Genomic DNA, 17,229 nt, shown 5'->3' with positions numbered 1-17,229 from the left:
GAGAAAAATGAAGTGCAGGATAGTTCATAGCAGAAATGTATCCGCACCATAGCGGTGAAAAAATAGACAGTGAATACGCGGCTTATGAACGTGAACGCATGTGCAACAGCTACCTGCTACGAAGCACCGAGTCTGAAGAGATAAAAACCTCGGGGCTACTCAGAGCTACCGATGGATCTTTCTCCGTGTTTATACCTGTTTCTTATTTTTGTTTCAACAATCGTGTTGGCCTAAATCTTCAGTCGGAAAGTTAACTTTATCGCATTCTAACCTAGCGAAATATCGACATACGAAAAATGCATACTGCAACCATATGATAGAAACATTAATCGAAATTAAGAAACTTGGATCACCGTCATACAGTAGTTTTACAATAAGGGAGCCACCGAAGAGAATCGTTTAACCTAAGTATGAATCGCCTGTTCACCCCTACCTATTTACTTTGCTCTTTTGTTCCTCGTGAAAATCTTGTAGAAAATCAGGGGTGTGGCTGACCGGTTTTTCCTTTTATTCTAGGCTATGTCCAAATTCAATTTAATTTAAAAATTTTCCTAAGGTTAGGAATCACGCACACCAAAAGATTATTTTTCTTTTCTTGATTGCAGCTAATGTCAGCGCGTTTCCAGTGACTATTTTCGAATCGCGTTTTGGAAAATTTGAGTTTTCAAACATTACATAGAAATTTGAAACTAATCTTAATCCTCCAATAGCTTTTCAATTCGTATAAATTAATACTTATTCTTATCAGATATTTCATATAACTTAAGTAAGAATGTACAGGTAGCATGAAATAAAAATCTTTTATTGCAACAATTAATAAACTTATGATTAATTCAAAGTTATAAATCAGTGCTTTGTAAATAAAAGTGTTTCACATGATTCTTTGTGTAGATAGAATTTCATAAATATACTTTAATGCACCAAAAGACCCTTTTGTTTTAGCAGTTTTTATGTACTCTATAATGCACAAAGAATAAGAAAACTAAAGAGAGAAATTTTCATTCAGCTTAAAAAATATTGTTTTATGTATTCAGGTCATACAATATATCAGACATAAGCCAGTAATGTCTGTCCCCTCTTCATCGTCTAATAAAATAACTGACAGTAAACCAGGCGGTACAAGTCCAAGTCCTATAGAAGGTATCGAAGGTGTTCCAGGGCCTAGTTCTTTAGAACCTATGCATTCTGTGTTACCACAAGATGGAGAATCTGAAGATTATGGAGATGATGGTGAAGAAGAAGAAGATGATAGTAGTGAAGAAGAAAGTGAAGTGAGTTTTATTTTTATGTTATGTTTGTAACATAAATAAGAAAATCTTACATTAATAGAAATAAATTAATTATTGCCAAATGATTTCAGATTAGCGACACTGGAATGTTTTGTGAGGAAGAATGTGAACCTAATCTTGAAAGTAATAATTGTTCATTGTCTACATCACAGTCACAATCTCTTACACAACGAGTGCAGAGTCCTATTTTACACACCTGTGTACCGCTTGATGTTATTCAACCACAAAGAAAGCGTAAAAGTGAAACAGAATCAAATTTACCTTGTAAAAAACTTAATCCCGAAGATAAATCACATTCGATGTAAGTATTATCTGTAACAGGTTATTCAGAAGCCAGAGATTTTTAAGAAAGAATCTTTAAACCATTTTATAGGATGTTTCACAAGTTTTTTCATTTGTAGGATTATTAAAAAGCTAGATGATAAAAGCAAACATATGAGATGCGTTATTCCAACAAAAGATAATCCTCCACCTGAAATGAGTAACTGGCTTTTACAGTTTCAGGTATAAAATAATCCAAATTCTTTTCTTTCTATTAAAAAAAATAAATATAAACTAAAAATATTGATTCTCATTGTAGAGGTGGTCAAATGCAGAAAGAATGTTAGCTATAGATGAATTAATTGAACGATGTGAACCGACGCAAGTGCGACACATGATGCAGGTGATAGAACCTCAGTTTCAGAGAGATTTTATATCTTTGTTGCCAAAGGAGTTGGCTTTGTCCGTATTAGCTTTCCTAGAACCAAGAGATCTTTTACGGGCCGCGCAGACGTGTCGTAACTGGCGGTTTCTTGCTGACGATAATTTGTTATGGAAAGAAAAATGCAGAGCAGCTGGTATAGAAGATTTAAAAGATTTACCTCCAATAAAACGTAAAAATGGTAGAAATTCTGGTAATTGTTCGTCTCCGTGGAAACAAGCATATATGAGACAGCACAATATAAAAATGAATTGGAGGACAAAACCGATCCGCACGCCAAAAGTTTTAAAAGGTCATGACGATCATGTGATTACGTGCCTACAGTTTTCTGGTAATCGTATAGTAAGTGGTTCTGATGACAATACTCTCAAAGTGTGGTCTGCTGTTACAGGCAAGGTAAGTTAGAAATCAAAGCCTTAGTATGAAATCGTTTGCAACGTATTTTTTTATAATTGTTTTTCTTCTTTTACATTTTACTTTCTCTGGTAGTGTTTAAGAACATTGGTCGGGCACACTGGTGGTGTATGGTCTTCACAAATGTCTGGTACTACTGTAATCAGTGGCAGTACAGATCGGACCTTAAAAGTGTGGAATGCTGAAACTGGTCAATGCATTCACACGTTATATGGGCATACGTCTACTGTGAGGTGTATGCACTTGCATGGTAATAAAGTAGTCAGTGGTAGTAGAGATGCTACATTAAGGGTATGGCAAGTGGATACCGGCGAATGTTTACACGTGCTAGTGGGCCATATGGCAGCTGTTAGATGTGTGCAATATGATGGAAAATTAGTGGTCAGTGGAGCCTATGACTATATGGTTAAGGTTTGGAATCCCGAACGTGAGGAGTGCCTTCATACTCTACAAGGACATACAAATCGTGTTTATTCCCTCCAAGTAAGTGTTATTTAAATCGAACGCGCGGGAGTAATATAACGTGATATACATATCCGTATTTCTTGAAACCTTACTTTGCATTACGATTCATTTATACTTGGCTATTTTATCAAGAGATATTAACATACATCATTTTTTTCTTTTTGTATTAGTTTGATGGTGTACATGTCGTTAGCGGTTCTTTGGATACAAGTATAAGAGTATGGGAAGTTGAAACCGGGGCGTGTAGACATACGTTAATGGGACACCAATCGCTCACTTCGGGAATGGAATTACGTAATAATATTTTGGTATCTGGAAACGCAGATTCGACTGTTAAAGTATGGGATATCGTTAGCGGTCACTGCCTTCAAACTCTTTCTGGTCCAAATAAACATCAATCCGCGGTCACATGCCTACAGTTCAACAGTCACTTTGTAATTACTTCGTCCGACGATGGCACAGTTAAACTTTGGGACGTTAAGACTGGTTCGTTTGTCTGTTATTTTCTAATTTCTAAAATTTCGTCTTATTTTTTAACAATCTCTCTTTACTGAAGTTTTTATTATGCTTTTAGGTGATTTTATAAGAAACTTGGTCGCTCTGGAAAGCGGCGGAAGTGGTGGTGTTGTGTGGAGGATACGTGCAAGTGATACAAAACTGGTGTGTGCAGTGGGTAGCCGTAATGGCACAGAAGAGACCAAACTTCTCGTCCTCGACTTTGATGTAGAGGTAAAATAGTGTACTTTTTTGCTGCCGAAACTACTCTCCTCTATGACTTCTGTACATACTCTGATTAGGTAGCATAACTAATCTACTGTACAATGATTCATGTATTACGTGGTATGATTGTGATAGGAATGTATGTTGAAATTCTGAAGGGAGATCACAAAAAGTCAAATGTGGTTTTATAGTTGTTGCAAATGATCTCCGAAGTGGTAGAACGTTCAAACTGAAGGCATTAATTATATTAATTATGGAGTGTATTAATCATGGTGTACAAATATGAGATTTCAAAGACTCGACAAATTACGAAGAATTGAGGAGCTTATCAATGTACTATTGTATTATTGCTGTTATGAAACTTGAAGGAAATCGCTAGTAATTTAAATGAAATCAGCCCGCCATAAGCATTATGATTACATAACAATTCATATAGGCGTTTAGGAGAGTATTTTTAAACTACTGAAAGAAAGATTTCTTACCGTCTTTGTCAAGCTTATAGATGAAAATATCGCTTAAAGAATCTCAAATTTCAATAAATAAATGAAAGATTCAAATTAAAATGACGAAAAAGGGGGGAAAAACAAAAAATTAAAATGAAATAATATATTTGGGTAAAATACAGAATGAAAATGACCAAATTGGTAAAGATACTTCTTGTACAATAAGTTCTTTAACTTCGTTTTATTTCATTTAACTTATTTAAATTCGTCATTTACGTTGATTAAATTAATTACTATGGGAATTGTGCATAATTTATTGGATGATGCAAACACTATTTAATAATTTTTAAATGAAATGTATGTCACTTTTCATTTAATCTATTTTGTTTCATGAACGTCAATTTGTATTTCATTGTTTACAGTGTTCATGAACAAGTGTTCATATGAAATCATAGAATTAATTAATAATTATACCTAATTTTTTAGCTTAAAAATTTGAACTTTGAAAATCATAACGATGTCCAGCATTTCATCGACACTAACGTTATCTTGCATTGGAACTCATAATTTTGTCTTATGTTGCTCGTTAATTAGAGCATCGGTGAACGTGTTATGGGCAAGAAATTTATGAAATAATTCCATATAAAACAGAAAATTTAACGATTCTGTTAGTATTTCACTATCAAACCCTTGTCATGACCATTCAGTTATCACTTAATGTTATTATTATACCTATTCGTGACTTTAACTTTTTATGATTAATATTCAATTATAGCAAGAAGTTTACAAATTGCAGGGTATTAAATAAAAAATTCTGTAAAATCCGAAATATTCGAACTCTTCGTCTTACATTTTATTTACTTTACATGTTTACTACATGAAAGGAGTAATTTATAGTGTTTTTTTACCAAATTCTTTGATAATCAAATACTTCTGAAGTATTTGACAGACTTCTTGCACGTAACACGTTCAAAAAGCATTCGCAATTTATTATTTTCTATTTGATCAAACAATCAGAGTTAATCCTTTATCCGTGATAATAATTTAATTCGATTGTCAAGGGCTTAATATTTAAATAAAATGTATTAATTTTAACATTAGTAAGTCTGGTTTTGCCATGGCGCAATAATAAGAGTTGCAGACTTTTCTGTGCAATATGCACAAATTGAGTAAGCAAGACTAAATCAGTTATCATACAAGGATAATTGTAAATAACAAATTTGTTCAAAGTATCTTAGATTTTTATGTCAAATTAATTTTTTTGTACAAATGGTATCATTACAGAAATTATATAACATTCAGTTTTAACTGACAGTAGAATCTATAAGTTCTATCTGTAATTCAGAATACGATTCGTGTAAATGCAATTTTTATTATTGAACCTAGGATATTCTAAGAATCGTGTTTTATTTGTATATTGCTCAATAGTTTATATTTGTAATGATGTGTTATCTGTTGTATCATTTTTTATAAGAAATAGAAAATGTTGCTGCATTTTAAATTTTCTTGCATTTTGCCTTAAATTAATTTGTAACAATTTCTAGTATCAAATTTCTTTAATACTTTATATACAGGTGTTATGTTTCAATAACAATGACAAAAGTACATTCCAAACATGGAACATGTATCAACTGATTCTTTTCTTGGAGGTATTCCCTTTGTACATAATATTGACCACCACACCTACATCGATAAATAAATGCATCTTCATTATCATTTATTGTTTCCAGTTCATTAGCAGATATTCTTGCATATATTAAGGTGTTATTCGAATCTAGGTCTACTTGCTTCTGTATGGCATCATACTCTTCTCTTGATTTAGGATCACGTAAAACATTCCAAGCTTCTACAATATGTTGGAATTTTATACCGTCGAATTCTGATACATTTTTGTCTGGATGAAATTTTAAAGCTAACGCATGATATGCACGCTTTATGTCTTCAGACGTTGATTCTCTAGTGCATCCAAGTACATCATAATAATTCATAGAATTCATAATGTCTATTTTCACTTGTTGCTAAATTGTTGCAATTGTGACGTAATTTATATATTTCGTACAATATTACTACTAACTAATGTTCAACACGAAGAAGAAACTAATTAGAATGGGTCCCATAACCTAAGACATATCGAAAACAACTCTTCATATTACACAAATATTTACAATTTCGTGTGCGTCAATAAATTAATAATTTTCACTTGATAATATGATGGTTGAAATAAGTATTTAGAAAAGAAGTGTTTTGCATTTCATTCAAGGCTGTTTAATAATTATATTTATGTCACTTAAATGTTTACCGGACTGACATACCGACGTGGCCCAATCTGACTGTCATACCGATCTGAAAATTCTGAGGTGATTTTAGCGTCCTCTTTTCATGGGTGGTGGTCAGTTGAGAAACTATTCATTGAATTAGTATTGATGGACTGACAGCTGTAATGTGTGCATAAATACATGTGATTTGACTATGCAGAGATTGAAATTCATTTCTAAATCTGTTGGTAATGTTGCAAATGACACGAAAATGGTAATGGATTCTAGAGCCCCAAAAAAATGGGCCGAAAAAATACATTAGGTGAAAAATCTACTTGTATACCTCGTCTGTGTCTATACGGCACTAAAGAACCATTCACCTAAATTCTTTCTTGCAAGTTTGCAATCTGTTTTTGATCTATATAAACATAATAGTATTCTCAAATGTAACGCAATTTTCATGTATTAGCGTTGAAAATATCATAATTAATACTGCCCTGATCGAGTAAGTAAAAACGCGGTTATTATATCGACTGCCTTCTCTATTATATATATATTTGTTTGTTGAACAAAATTATTATGAAAATTATTGGAAAATGAATTGAAAAAGAATTAGAACATTTTTTCGAACATTTTTTTTAGTTTGATGTCACTACAGTTAGAAAGGTATAAAAAAAAAATAATGAGTATTCTATATTTCATTTGTACCTGCACTTTGTCGGTGATATAATTTCCAGAATCATCGTTTTTGAAACAAAGAGGTCGCTTTAATACCACTAATTTCTTACTTCAGTTTATATAATACCAACATTAGAAGATGAAATATCTATTTTGTACCACACCTGTGTTATTATTGCTCTATGCAGCTCTATGCTGTGTCGTCAGAGACATTCGATGAGTAATACTATTTGTTTCTAACAAATGGCCGTGTTCTGCTGTTGAACTTGTTAAAAGTATAAATTGTTACTCTATAGAGAAATATGACTTCTATAAGTGAAGTTGATTCAATACCTAAAACGAAGAAACCGTCGGGTAAGTTCATTATATATAGCAGGTCAATTTTTGTATAGTTATGCTTTATTTGGTACATTCATGAAAACTATAAAAAATTTAATCATATAGTACAGATTACAACTTATAAGCTTATTTTTAACTATTATATAGTAGAAAATCTATTAATTGCTTCAGTAGTTGTTGAATATTAATTAAATTAACAATTATATATTTTTTTAGCCAATGTTTAGTTTATAAAATATTCAAATCGTAAATTTTAATAGAAACATTTGTAACAAACTGATATGATGTATTGTTCTTGAAATAAATTATTTTATTTGAACAGATAGTGCATTTAAACAACAACGTTTACCTGCATGGCAACCAATACTTACTGCTGGAACTGTGTTACCAACATTTTTTGTAATAGGAATTGCTTTCATACCAGTTGGAATTGGATTGCTTTATTTTTCTGATCAAGTCAAAGAATATATAATAGATTACACTAATTGTAATTCCACAAATTATTTCCATTCAAATACATTGCCTATCACATGTGCAGACTTTATAGCAAACAACCCTAATGCTACTCCACCTTGTACTTGTGAAATAGAATTCACATTACCTTCTGAATTTAATGGAAAAGTTTACATGTACTATGGTTTGACTAATTTTTATCAAAATCATAGACGATATGTAAAGTCACGTGATGATAATCAACTATTAGGACAGTTAAGTAATGTGGTTTCGGTCGACTGTGGACCATTTGCTTTTGAAGGAAACAAATCTATTGTACCATGTGGAGCTATAGCAAATTCATTATTCAGTGATGAATTGAAACTATATTGTAAGCCACATAAGGAATGGGTACCATTATTAAAAACTGGTATTGCTTGGCCTTCGGATAAAAACATTAAATTTAGAAATCCTGATGGTGATTTAAAAGAAGCATTTAAGAATTATGCAAAGCCAAAGAATTGGAATAAAAATATTTATGACTTAGATCCAGATGATGACAGTAATAATGGCTTACAAAATGAAGATTTAATTGTTTGGATGAGAACTGCTGCCTTACCCACTTTTAGAAAACTTTATCGTAGGGTGAATCATTCGGTACAGGGTTTCACCGAAGGACTATTAGCAGGGCAATATGTCCTTCATGTTAATTACTGTAAGTAAAAATTATATCAAAGTAAACAGAAGATTAATGATATTTATAATTTTATAAAAATAATTTAATAAATTAATAAATATTTCCTTTAATAGCATATTCTGTGTCTGCTTTTGATGGCAAAAAAAGAATGATTTTAAGTACTACGTCTCTTCTTGGAGGAAAGAATCCTTTTCTTGGTATTGCTTATATAGTTGTAGGATGTATTTGTTTATTATTAGGTATTACATTACTGATAATTCACATCAAATGCTCTAAAAGGTAAAAATTAATTTTATATACTTATACTTTTTCTGTTTCACTTTACACTAAATGAAGTTATGCTTAAGAGAGGCTTTTAATTGAAACAATTTAGAAAATGCAGTTGCCTTAAAAATCATAATTTTTGTCACCTAAAATGTTACAATATAATTAGAGAGATAAATATCCATTGTGTATCATTTGCATTCTCTATTTTACAATGTCTATTATTAAGTAAAAGTGATGTTGGAAAAATTTTTGTACCAAAATATTAGTGAAACGAAATTTTTAAATAATTGACAGTAAAAAATTAAAGTAAGTCTGACAGCAATTGCATTTTATTAAACGTTTTGGTCTATTTTTGATTCTTTAACAATTCTGGAAATTGTTAATGTCTTTTAATTGAATTATTTACATGCATTGTTTACAAAACCATACATTTTGAATTCAAAATTGACAATAAACTGTTATGTAATGTATGTTATACAGCAAACTAATGTAAAGATGACTGCAACAAAGTATGCTTAGGGCACCGTAATTGTTCTTGTAAGTGTTTGTGATATTGTGTTATGTCTAATCTGCAAGAATGTTAATAATAACCATTATTTTACATGTGACATGGCTTTATAAATATTTTGTTTGTATCCATTTTTCATTGACTTGTTAATTGTTCTTATATTTATTTCATAATTCGTAAATGTAAATTTTAGTTATAGATCAAATTATGTGCATGCAGCTATTGTTTGTATCTCTTGTCTTCTGTTTATATCTATAGATAACGTGAAATTAAAATGCGCTTTTTCTATAAAATTTAGTTTATAACAATTAAATGATTCTTTCATATTTACTAAAATTTTCGTAATACTCATGTTTCACTCTTTTTAGTATACTTTGCATCATAAATAAGCTTTATACATTGCATATCATATTTATTTATGCTATTTTATCTGAAATTACTATAGAACGAAAGTCACTTAATATAACAAAAAATTGAACTTTCCATTCATGGATTCATGGTTTGGATTTGATTTCATTAGTTCTAATATTATTTTAAAAATGGAAGTATTCATCTATATTTTAAAGTGTTGTATAAATTTATGTTTATATAGAAAAAAATATTTAATGGCAGATATATTGTTAGAAATTAATTAAAACGTTTTATTTGCATTGAATGAATGAATTTCCTTGATTTTTGTATAGCAACTTTATTAACTATTTAATAACGTAATAATACAAATGTATCATTGGAACTAATTGTTAAAGAAATTTCCTTAATTGTATTGTATCTTTTTATAGCATAACAGAGATGATCAATGTGAGTCCAACTACACCATACCAAGAATAATTACACATAATTATTACAAATTTTAAATAGCATTGTGAACATTCTGCATTTAATTTGTAAGTGTTAATACAAAATAATTCAATTCAAATTTTGTAGAATGTAAATATATGAAGAGTTTTTAACAGAACAGATAGTTAAAAAAAAAGAAACTTCTTTAGACTATTTTTGAGAAATAAATATAAAAGTATTTCAATAAAATTTCCTCTATATAGAATACGAACATTATTTATGCACAGTATAATGTACATGATTAGGTATTGCGAAAATATAATTAATAGTAAATGGATATTAAATTATTTATTAAATTATTACATGTATTAAGATACTCAAAGTAGTAAGGAGTTAAAAAATGAAAATAGGAAAGATTTATTTCACCATTAAATGTTATTATTGATGTATTTAAATTTGATTAAATATAAATATGATTTGTTTATATTTTTTGTAGTTTCAATATAGAATATTGATTTAGATATATTAAATTTTTTTGATACTTTTTGAGTATCTTAATACCTTGCTGAGTTTTACTTAATTTGTAATATTTTTGTAAGCAATATACAGGGTGTTCGGCCAACCCCGGAGAAAAATTTTAATGGGGGATTTTAGAGGCCAAAATAAGACGAAAATCAAGAATACCAATTTGTTGATGAAGGCTTCGTTAAAAAGTTATTAACGTGTAAAGTTCCACTCGTACTGAATTTTCTTCTCGAAAATGCGCAGGATTTCGGGGGTATGTCTGTTGACCAAAAATACTTGTAATTGACCCCCGCAACCGAAAATAATTTTTCCAGAACGATTTGAAATTTTTGAATTTAATTGTTAATAACTTTTTAACGAAGGCTCCATCAACAAATTGTTATTCTTCATTTTCGTATTATTTTGACCTCTAGAATCCTCTGTTAAAATTTTTCCCAGGGGTGGCCGAACACCCTGTACACTAAAATTATTATTCTGTGCGAAATATTTCTAGCTTAATTCTAGTCACAAATGAATGTATAAATATATAAATAAAAAAAAATTCTCATATTTATTAATATATCCATAGGCATATGAATAGAAATAAGTAGTTAAGAACCTATATTTTATTTTAAAATAATTTATAAATTTATAAACAATATTGTCGATATCCTTGTTTTACAAAAGCTGCAAAATATGCATAATTCCTTTCCTTAGTGATTTTACTTCTGACTCACATTCGAATCTTGACAACTGTCTTATATTCGAACCTCGAAGTCTGTTTTACCCTTTACATAGACAACCCCATCTTTTCTATTACCCTATCTTTCATATATTCCGTGTCTCGTTCTTTCGAAAGATTTTTATTAGTTCTTGTGTATGTTAAATCACAACTCTACATTGATATTTTATATTAATGAAACTGATTGTATCAAAACATACTAATTTTGAAACATTTATGACTCGTTAAGTTTTAAGACCGATTAAGATTTTCAAAAAATTGTTATATGAACCGTATTAAATAATGTTTGAAGTAAGACAAATTTGACGTCACAGATTCAAAGTGATTCCATTCGACTTAAGCTTATCGCTACATATGTATTAATTTTATTATACATAGAATTGTCTTTTTAAATTGTTCTATAGATTAGAACCTTTTAATCATAATATTGTATATTTCGTGATAAAAGTAAATAAGCAAATTTTTTGATAAAGGATTTTTATATATCCGTTTAATAATATTACAAGTTTCAGTATCGAAGTAGGTTCATTCAAAATGAATCAGAAGCATATACTTATTTCAGTACACACCTTCTGTAGTCAATTGTTCATAATTGAAAATACTGCTTTATATCATCATATGTTTTCAGTTACACACTACCACGAGTTAGGCACTTGTGAGCTGCTTAAAGCAGTGCCGACTCATCGCCGAAAAGATCTTTACTAAAACGTCTCTTTATCTTTGTTACACAAGATTTCTCAAAGTTTCTTTTGTCAACTGACAACGTACTATCAATTTGTTTATCTATCAACATGATTATAACTCTGAAAAACTTACAACAACAAACGTTTACTGTAGAAATTGATCCATCGAAAACGGTAGGCGAATATAGTGAATGCAAAATGTGTAGCTTTTTTGAAGTGTAATATGTACTTTAATGATATTTTTGTATAGGTAAGAGATCTAAAACAAAAGATCGAAACCCAGAAAGGTTTTCCTCTTGATCACCAGAAATTAATATATGCTGGTAAGCGATGTTTCTTACATAACCTCATTTTCACTTCATTACAGACATACTCAATCTTTTTATAAACTTATAATTTGATTAATCAACTATAAATTTATATTAATAATTGCTGTTTTAGAGAAATTATCATATAATATTATATTGTGTTGGACTTACCTTCACATTTTTGTATATGTTATTGTTTTTAATGGACAATGACTTGTAATTTATAACTGTCTAATTATAATGTTTTTACAGGAAAGATATTAGCAGATGATCAACCACTGACGGAATATAATATAGATGAAAAGAAGTTCGTAGTTGTTATGGTAACAAAGCTTAAAACTGGTAGTAGTTCTGCAGCAACCGAAGATCATGCAGACGGAGACAATAAAGAAGAAAGTAGTACAACCAGGTACTAATTAAAAATATTTCAACGATAAATATTGTGAATATCTTGTGATAATTTAGTTTATTAACAAAGAAGCAGTTTTATAATTTTTATTTCAAGATTATTTTAATCTTATTTTTTAAAAAATATATATTAATAATAAGTGTATTTCAATCACATTATGTTAAGTTATTCTTGGTGTTTGCCTTTCGTCGTAGCTCAGTGGCACCACCTAGTACAAATCCTACTGTTCAAAGTGCATCACAACCTGCTAGTAATGTGCAAGAACAATCAGGAGCAAGCACTACTCCTGAATGCGTTGGTGGTCAAGCTGAAAGTGCCTTGCTAATGGGCGAAGATTATAATACTATGGTAAACAACATTATGGACATGGGGTAAGTATACATTTAATACAAGAATGTTGCAATTATTTAATTACTATTTTTCTTGATTTGTGTTTAATTAATACTATTTATATCAGATACGAACGCGATCAAGTTGAACAAGCATTAAGAGCAAGTTTCAACAATCCTGATAGAGCTGTTGAATACCTTTTAACGGGTATACCAGCTCAGCTTTTTGAAGATCCACCAGAAGATCCACCCGAAGCTCAAGAACAACTTCAAGATCAAGGCCAACATCCATTAGCTTTCTTGAGAAGGCAACCTCAATTTCAACAAATGCGTCAGGTCATTCAACAAAATCCACAATTATTGAATGCTGTACTTCAACAAATTGGTCAAACCAATCCCGCATTATTGCAATTAATTTCGCAAAATCAAGAAGCCTTTGTGCGCATGCTCAATGAACCTGGTTAGTTTTATTTACTTGTTAAAATAAAAATACTGTGTTCAATCATTGATTCTCGTGTACAAACGTTTTATGTTTTATTCCCGAATAGAGGAAACAACTGGTGGCACAGGTGCAAGAGCCGTACCTGTGATTGGTCTTCAAATTCAGGTATCACCACAAGATAAGGAAGCTATTGAAAGGCTGAAGGCATTAGGGTTTCCAGAACATTTAGTTATACAAGCATACTTTGCATGTGACAAAAATGAAAATCTTGCTGCTAATTTCCTACTATCACAAAGTCTCGATGACTGAAGCGTCGCACTTGATTGATTTCATAATAAGGAGTTAAAGGACTGATATAGGGTGGGTAATTACACAGGCGCCACATTACTTTCAACTGGTCACCTTTACTTTGTATGTATAAATATGCACACATATTTATATTATTTTATTACTCCTCTAGTTAGATATTGATATGTTTTATAAATCATACAAATTTACTGGTATTGTATATTCGACATATCAAATTATTTGCAGTTTAAAATCGTTTCATTTCAAAATATATACTTTATCTGTTCCATATATTTTGAGATCGAAATTTAATGCATTGCATCAGTGTTATAATCCATCCTTGCAGTCTGAAAAATGCTCCTCAACAAAAATTTTTGTTCTTTGAATATATGGAGCAGTGTAATTACATTTTTATGTAAGGAAGCCTGCTTGTTTAATAAATTAATGATATACAAAGGTATAAATACTTTATGGTATTTATATGTTGAAGTTATACAATTACATGTACATGCAAATTTGTATACAAGGGTGAAGACATGTGTATTCAAACCGCATATATGTACATGACAAGTATACTTTGTACATTTAATAGGCTTTCTAATATAAAAATTATGTGAGTGCATCCGTATATGTATAATTGCATATGTATATATATGTGTGTACTTGCATATAACTTGCGCCTATGTATGTATGTATAAAAAAAGTCTTGTATTTTTTAAACAAAAGTGAAGAAGATAGTTATTCATTAATAAAACATTACAAATCATTTCATTTGTCACAAATTAACAAAATGTATGAAATACTTAAATGAAAGAAAAATGAAAATTTAAGTAACATATACATATGTATCGTTTTAAATTTGTTTTGTCCTCAATATCAAACCATTCTTTTCATATGAAAAAGGTTCGTATAATTTATGACTAGTTATTAGGAGATAATCGTATTATAAAATATCTTAAATAGATAAATTTGAGAAAACTTATCTGAAATATGAATCTATAAAGAAAATTTGTAATTAACTTTCTATAAAAGTGGAGGCAATGAGATTATTAATATTATGAAAATACATTCAATATATTATAGCCTTAACATATTAATATGTAACTTACTAGAAACCGTTTGAATTTTTAAAATACTAGTAACAATATTCAAATTTTATTAGAAATATAACATATAATGTAAAACAAATAATATTAAAAGATTGCATATTTAATAAATAAAAATAGCATGAGTCAAGGCACAAATGAATACATTCGTTTCCCTGTGTATTCTAAGATTCAGAATTTGATCTGTGTTTTTATTTAATGATATTATACATACATATGTATGTATAATCATACTCGCACATCCATATAATTGGACTACATGTATTTAATACTTTGTTGTAAGGTTGAGTCCTCTATTATTAATGCAATAATGTTTGGAAACTGTCTCAAAGTTTCCACTATTACAAAGAGTTAACATACATGATTTCTATGTTATACAAATATCTTTTGACTTAGTTTCCCTTACGCGTCAGATACCAAAAATGATAAAATGCTACAAATAAAAATGTTATAGAACAAGATCATATTCTCTGTTATTTATCAAATTTTATTTGTAGTATAGTAAATAAATGCTTTAAAATTTATATGTAAAAGTAAACAGTCAGTTACCTTTGATTTTCAGTTTTTTTATTTATAATCTCATAAAAGTTTTGTTATAAGTATAAATGAACATTGTAAATGTTTTATTACACAATCTCTTATTTTCTTTGTTTCAAACATTTTACAATTTTTATTATTATAAAATAAATTTTTGTACAAATTTAATCTATATACATATTCGAAATATATATAGGATGTTTATATTTAGTAACACATAGTTATTATTTAAATAATGTAAAAATATTTAAGCTGTTTTGTCTTTCAAATCCACACCTTTACTTTGAAGATCTCTCTTAGCTTCTTTTATTTGCTAGAAAGGTAAAATAGTGATAAAATTAATTAATCATTTATTATATAATAATTTTAGTATAACGATTTTAATAAAATAATGTTACATTTGTTGTCAAACTTACTTGTTGTAGTTCGATAGCTGCATTTTCGCAATTGTTAAATGTGAAAACTCTATATAAGACAATGATAGCTGCATACAAACTAAACAAAAATAAAACAATGAATGGAAGGAAAAGAATAACTTGCTGCAATTCTACAGCCGATGAATTAATGTTTCCTGTAATCATAGCCACCCACACACCAAAAAATAAAGTGGCAAATAGAAACCATTCCATTAACTTCGTCATCTGAAAATTTGAGACAAATGGTAAATTTAACGATTCTTAAACATTAAAATTATATTAAGTAACAATGTTTAATGCTCTAAAATCAGTACATTGCTATACGACTGAACTATACATGAAAAACGAAACTTTTACACATATACATATATTTTTTATTATTCTCGTTCAGTTTGCGAGTGCTTATAGACTTCTATCATAATTTTGTTCTTAAAAACATATGGGGTAAACATCTGTAATTTCAGTTAAAAAAAAAGAACAATCTTACATATGACGTGCATAAATTTAACATGTACGATTCAAACTTTTTGTTTCACTGTATAATAGTGTTACTTGTAGAATGATTTGTGGTAGCTGAAATTAACTTTGAATCAGGGAAAAAGAAAAAAAATAACGATGGCGCTTTGTTTGGAATATGCTATTATATATTGAATTGCAATTAATGGATACCATTGATTTCTATGTACTCCTATATACTAGATACGATGCGGTAGTACCGCAGCGGTACGAGGTGCTTAAAAGTATATAAAGATGTCGAGTCGACTGTCGACATTATCCACCTAGAAGCTGCCATGTTTGAAAAAACACCATATCCGCTGCCTATGTAAGATCTGAAATATTACATTCCTAGGTTCACATGTATGCTCATTTCTCATATATTCTTTCAACTGAGTTCTATAGAACCGAACGTATGCATGTTTGAATTGAAGATTCCTGGACTTAGTGACTTTTCCTTTATGTAACATGAATTACCGTCGGCAAGTATATTACCTACGCGAACCACTTCTTTTTGTATTTTGTTTTCTTAATTGGCATATCTTCTGAATAACTATACTGTGCTTAACTGAGTTATGTGTAAACAAATACATAACTGCAAAAGAATTTCATTAGTCCATTGTGGTTTAAACAAGAGGATATCATAAGCATAAGAGTGTACATACATAGATAGCATCAACGGATAGTGGTTTGAAATATGTAGATTAGATACATGATTAGAAACTGATAGCAGAGTTTTAATCCAAAAATTGTTGTAAATGTTAAAATCTCTAAAGAGAATAAAAATATTACTATTTATATATATAAATATTAACTTATATAAATTTTTTTGTTTTGAAAAGTCGGTCTTGTTTAATACAGCCCTGTTGCAGTCACGTGATTTTATTTACACTTAGTCCTGAATACAATTAGAATTAACTGTATCAAAATATTATTATAATTTAAACGGTATTTGAAATTACCAATTCTTATTTGATTTTTAC

General features: G+C 29.5%; 5 protein-coding genes across 6 annotated transcripts; 3 read left to right on the top strand and 2 right to left on the bottom strand.

Moving 5' to 3' along the window:
- The first annotated feature begins 84 nt into the window (after nt 1–84).
- Ago (F-box and WD-40 domain protein 7) lies at nt 85–4,799 on the top strand. The gene is made up of 8 exons (XM_076767240.1): nt 85–408; nt 1,035–1,271; nt 1,361–1,590; nt 1,691–1,793; nt 1,870–2,388; nt 2,482–2,889; nt 3,042–3,357; nt 3,446–4,799. The coding sequence occupies exons 2-8, from the start codon at nt 1,065–1,067 to the stop codon at nt 3,607–3,609; spliced, it is 1,947 nt and encodes a 648-aa protein (XP_076623355.1). The 5' UTR covers nt 85–408; nt 1,035–1,064; the 3' UTR covers nt 3,610–4,799.
- A 778-nt stretch (nt 4,800–5,577) lies between these two features.
- Nucleotides 5,578–6,374, bottom strand: LOC143342922 (dnaJ homolog subfamily B member 9). Its single transcript, XM_076767252.1, has 2 exons — nt 5,823–6,374; nt 5,578–5,717 (listed from the first exon to the last, which is right to left on the bottom strand). Exons 1-2 carry the CDS (start codon nt 6,029–6,031, stop codon nt 5,612–5,614), a joined length of 315 nt encoding a protein of 104 aa, XP_076623367.1. The 5' UTR covers nt 6,032–6,374; the 3' UTR covers nt 5,578–5,611.
- A 682-nt stretch (nt 6,375–7,056) lies between these two features.
- On the top strand, nt 7,057–11,071 carry Cdc50 (cell cycle control protein 50A). Of its 2 annotated transcripts, XM_076767247.1 has the most exons (5): nt 7,058–7,321; nt 7,629–8,453; nt 8,549–8,714; nt 9,183–9,239; nt 9,990–11,071. In XM_076767247.1, exons 1-4 carry the CDS (start codon nt 7,270–7,272, stop codon nt 9,193–9,195), a joined length of 1,056 nt encoding a protein of 351 aa, XP_076623362.1. In that variant the 5' UTR covers nt 7,058–7,269; the 3' UTR covers nt 9,196–9,239; nt 9,990–11,071. The 2 variants fall into 2 exon arrangements, with proteins under 2 accessions (XP_076623361.1, XP_076623362.1); XM_076767246.1 differs by lacking the exon at nt 9,183–9,239 and having other exon boundaries at nt 7,057–7,321.
- Nucleotides 11,072–11,862: 791 nt separating this feature from the next.
- Nucleotides 11,863–15,322, top strand: Rad23 (UV excision repair protein Rad23). Its single transcript, XM_076767248.1, has 6 exons — nt 11,863–12,090; nt 12,167–12,239; nt 12,477–12,633; nt 12,828–13,004; nt 13,091–13,422; nt 13,511–15,322. The coding sequence occupies exons 1-6, from the start codon at nt 12,025–12,027 to the stop codon at nt 13,711–13,713; spliced, it is 1,008 nt and encodes a 335-aa protein (XP_076623363.1). The 5' UTR covers nt 11,863–12,024; the 3' UTR covers nt 13,714–15,322.
- A 97-nt stretch (nt 15,323–15,419) lies between these two features.
- Dpm3 (Dolichyl-phosphate mannosyltransferase subunit 3) lies at nt 15,420–16,713 on the bottom strand. Its single transcript, XM_076767251.1, has 4 exons — nt 16,660–16,713; nt 16,479–16,581; nt 15,752–15,976; nt 15,420–15,648 (listed from the first exon to the last, which is right to left on the bottom strand). Exons 1-4 carry the CDS (start codon nt 16,665–16,667, stop codon nt 15,583–15,585), a joined length of 402 nt encoding a protein of 133 aa, XP_076623366.1. The 5' UTR covers nt 16,668–16,713; the 3' UTR covers nt 15,420–15,582.
- Nucleotides 16,714–17,229: the final 516 nt, after the last annotated feature.

The sequence above is a fragment of the Colletes latitarsis genome, chromosome 6, assembly GCF_051014445.1.
Source record: "Colletes latitarsis isolate SP2378_abdomen chromosome 6, iyColLati1, whole genome shotgun sequence".
Taxonomy (NCBI): domain Eukaryota; kingdom Metazoa; phylum Arthropoda; class Insecta; order Hymenoptera; family Colletidae; genus Colletes; species Colletes latitarsis.
The sequence above is the reverse complement of the archived record's forward strand: the minus strand, read 5'-3'. Positions and strand labels throughout refer to the sequence as shown.